The 2,807-nt window shown below is 69.2% G+C and overlaps 1 protein-coding gene across 1 annotated transcript; it reads right to left on the reverse strand.

Moving 5' to 3' along the window:
• Nucleotides 1–80: 80 nt before the first annotated feature.
• On the reverse strand, nt 81–2,027 carry LOC113940536 (ceramide synthase 2-like; the record flags this gene model as incomplete). The annotated part of the gene is made up of 7 exons (XM_027631691.1): nt 1,890–2,027; nt 1,604–1,777; nt 999–1,116; nt 793–911; nt 555–612; nt 410–460; nt 81–184 (listed from the first exon to the last, which is right to left on the reverse strand). Coding segments are annotated over exons 2-7 (623 nt in total), but the record flags the coding sequence as incomplete, so codon positions are not given.
• Nucleotides 2,028–2,807: the final 780 nt, after the last annotated feature.

A 2,807-nucleotide genomic window follows, 5' to 3' on the forward strand; every position in this document is an offset into this window, starting at 1 on the left:
TCCCCTCCGTGTCCCTGGATTCTCCCACTGGTCCCTCACCCCCATTCCCAGTGTGTGCACCCCCCTCCCAGACCCCCCACCCCCAGCCCACCTTGCGCTTGACGTCGGAGGCGATGCTGAAGAGCAGGGACCAGTAGAAGGAGAGCTCGATCATGTAGTACCAGTACTGGGAGGGCAGCATGCTCTGGAGGGCAAGGGGCAGCTTGGGGGGATGCTCTGGGTCCCCCAGAGGGGTTTGATCCCCTTCCATGGGCACAGAGTCCTGGGGACCCTCTGCCCCCCTCAGCAAACCTGCCCCACCCAAACCCCCACGGGTGCCAGGGACACTGAGTGACCCCAGAGAGACCCCCCCCTGCACCCCCAGTTCCCAAATCTGACCCTGATGCCGGGGGTGGGATCAGGAGCTCACCTGGATGGGGTATCCCTTCCACACCTCCCGGAGGTCGTAGAACCAGGGTTTCTGTGGGATGGGGAGGGGGAGACACACAGGGGTGTTAGAGGGGAGGGGGCCCAGGGGGACGAGGCACTGCTGGGGGTGGGTGGGCAATACTTACATCCACTATGACAGCCATGCCAGCAATGAAAGCAATAAGGTAAAAGGTGAATCTCCAACTGGAAAAAGGAAGCAGACGGTCCTCAGACGGGCACGGGGGGGCAGGGAGGGAGGAGGACGGACCCACCGGCCCCACACCCCACCCAGCCCACCCTCCCACCGTGGCTCCCGGCCAAAAGGGTGCCCTCCCAGCCCCCTCCCTGCCGTGGGGGGACGGTGACACCGGGCAGGGGTCTCACCTGGCCTCCCGAAACTTCTTGAGCAGGCTGGGCCGGTCCTGGTTGCGGCGGCGGCGGAACCAGCGCTCGACCTGCCGCACGGAGCAGCCGCTCCTCTTGGACAGCAGCTCCACGTCGGCCTGGGGACAGCGGGGATGTCACCACGGGGACCCCGGCCCTGCTGCTCACCTCCCCCTCCCCACCCCCGGCCACCCCCCACCCCTCACCTGCTTGGGGTGTTTGGAGGTGGAGGCGTAGAACTTCTCCAGCACAGCGTTGGGGGTGGCTTTTAACCTGATCTTCTCCTTGACGTTCAGGAGCCCGGCCAGGGGGGTGGCCACGTACCTGGGGAAGGAGCAGGGGGATGTTTGTCCCCACCTCTGTCACCTGTGGGATTTGGGCCCCCCCCCCAAAGCCACCCCAGGGTGACTCACGACCCCTCAGTGCCTCAGTTTCCCCGCCCTGCCGTGCCCTCTCCGAGGTGGGTTTTGCCACAGGGGACCCTCCACCCCCAGGTCCCTGTGTCACCCCAGGGTGGGGGACGGGGCCATCCCCGCCCCGCTGAAGGGCCCCCCCTTCTCCCTTCTCCTGCCATCCCAACAAAGCCGGGTCTGTTCCCATTGTTTGCCCAACAAATCGCTCCTTAAATGCCGCCTGGGCCCGATAAGGGTGGCGGGGGCTGCACAAAGCCCCATCTGTGTGGGGGGCACGTGGTTTGGGGAGGGGGCCGATGGGACCCCCGGGGTGCCACAGGCACCCCCCAGCCAGGCTGAGGGCCAGGTGACACAGAGCCAGGGGTTCAGGGGCTCAGGGGCTCAGGGCAGGGACTCACGTCTCAAAGAGGTGCCGGACGATGAGGAAGAGGAAGGCCAGGGGGAGGGTGATGTACAGGTCGGAGGCTTTGGCATAGACTCGCCCATCCCGGTCCTCCAGGTCGGCCCAGGTGAGGTTTGCCGGGAGCCAGAGCCGTTCCCACCAGAAATAGCTGTACAAGGTCTGAAACATGCTGGGGGGGGTGGGAGAGAAAGGGGGAGGTGAGGGGGGCACCGGCACCCCCGCGGGGCCCCGATCCCACCCCGGGGGGATCCCACCAACACCCCCGGCCCCCCGATTTCCACCTCAGCTCCCAGGGAGCCCCCGGCCGAGCCCCCCCGGGCCGCTGAAATCCCCCCGGAGCTGCCGAGCTCCGGACTTTGCTCCTGCAGTCAGAGGTCAGTGGGTGAACATTAACTCAGGCCCTGCTCCCGATCCCGATGACCACAGCCCGGATTCCTGGGACAGCCCGAGAGAGCTCCGGGCTCCAGGCCCCGGACCCCCCGCCCCGGGACGGGCACAGCCCCGGGGGGCGCAGGGAGAAGCCCCCTCCGCACAGTTCCCCTCCCGAGCGCCGTGTCCGCATCCCGGGGCCGATCCCAGCGCAATTCCCGGTGGGACAGCGAGGCCAGGCGCGGGCCCAGCGCGGGATTAGGGATTTGCCGGCGGCACAATGAGCACCTTTGTGTCTGGGGAAGGCTCGGACGGGCCCCGGGAGGGGCGCTGGGGGAGCCCCCCCGGGCCGGGGGAGGGGGGTCGGCGCATCCCGGCCCTTTTTGGGGCGCTCCGAGGGGTCGGGACGGGGTCAATCCCGAACGCCCCAAGGCGGAGCAGGGATTTGGGAGCGGGACGGGGCGGTTCGGTTCCTCCGGGGGAGGAAGAGGAACCCCTGCGGGCGGTTTCGCAAGGCGGGGCGGGCCGGGAGGTGCCGCAATTCCCGATCCCCGCAATTCCCGGCGCTCCCGGGCAGGTAACGGGAGCGGGCGGGGGCGGGAGGCCCCGGGCGGCGGCGGGGGGGGGTTCACCCGCGGGAGGGGGGCACGGCCAGGCCGGACCCTCCCCCCCGGGGGGATTTCAGGAGCTGGAAAGGGGGAGCAGCCCGGAATTCCCAGGCCTGGGAGACAAACCCGGGGCTGGGAGCAGCGCAGGGAAAGGGGCGCGGGTGGGACCCGGCACCGAGCGCTGCGTGTCCCCCTCCCCACCCCCCGGGCCGGGGGGGTGCG

This window comes from Corapipo altera, unplaced genomic scaffold (assembly GCF_003945725.1).
Source record: "Corapipo altera isolate COAL_440 unplaced genomic scaffold, ASM394572v1 131729, whole genome shotgun sequence".
NCBI lineage: Eukaryota > Metazoa > Chordata > Aves > Passeriformes > Pipridae > Corapipo > Corapipo altera.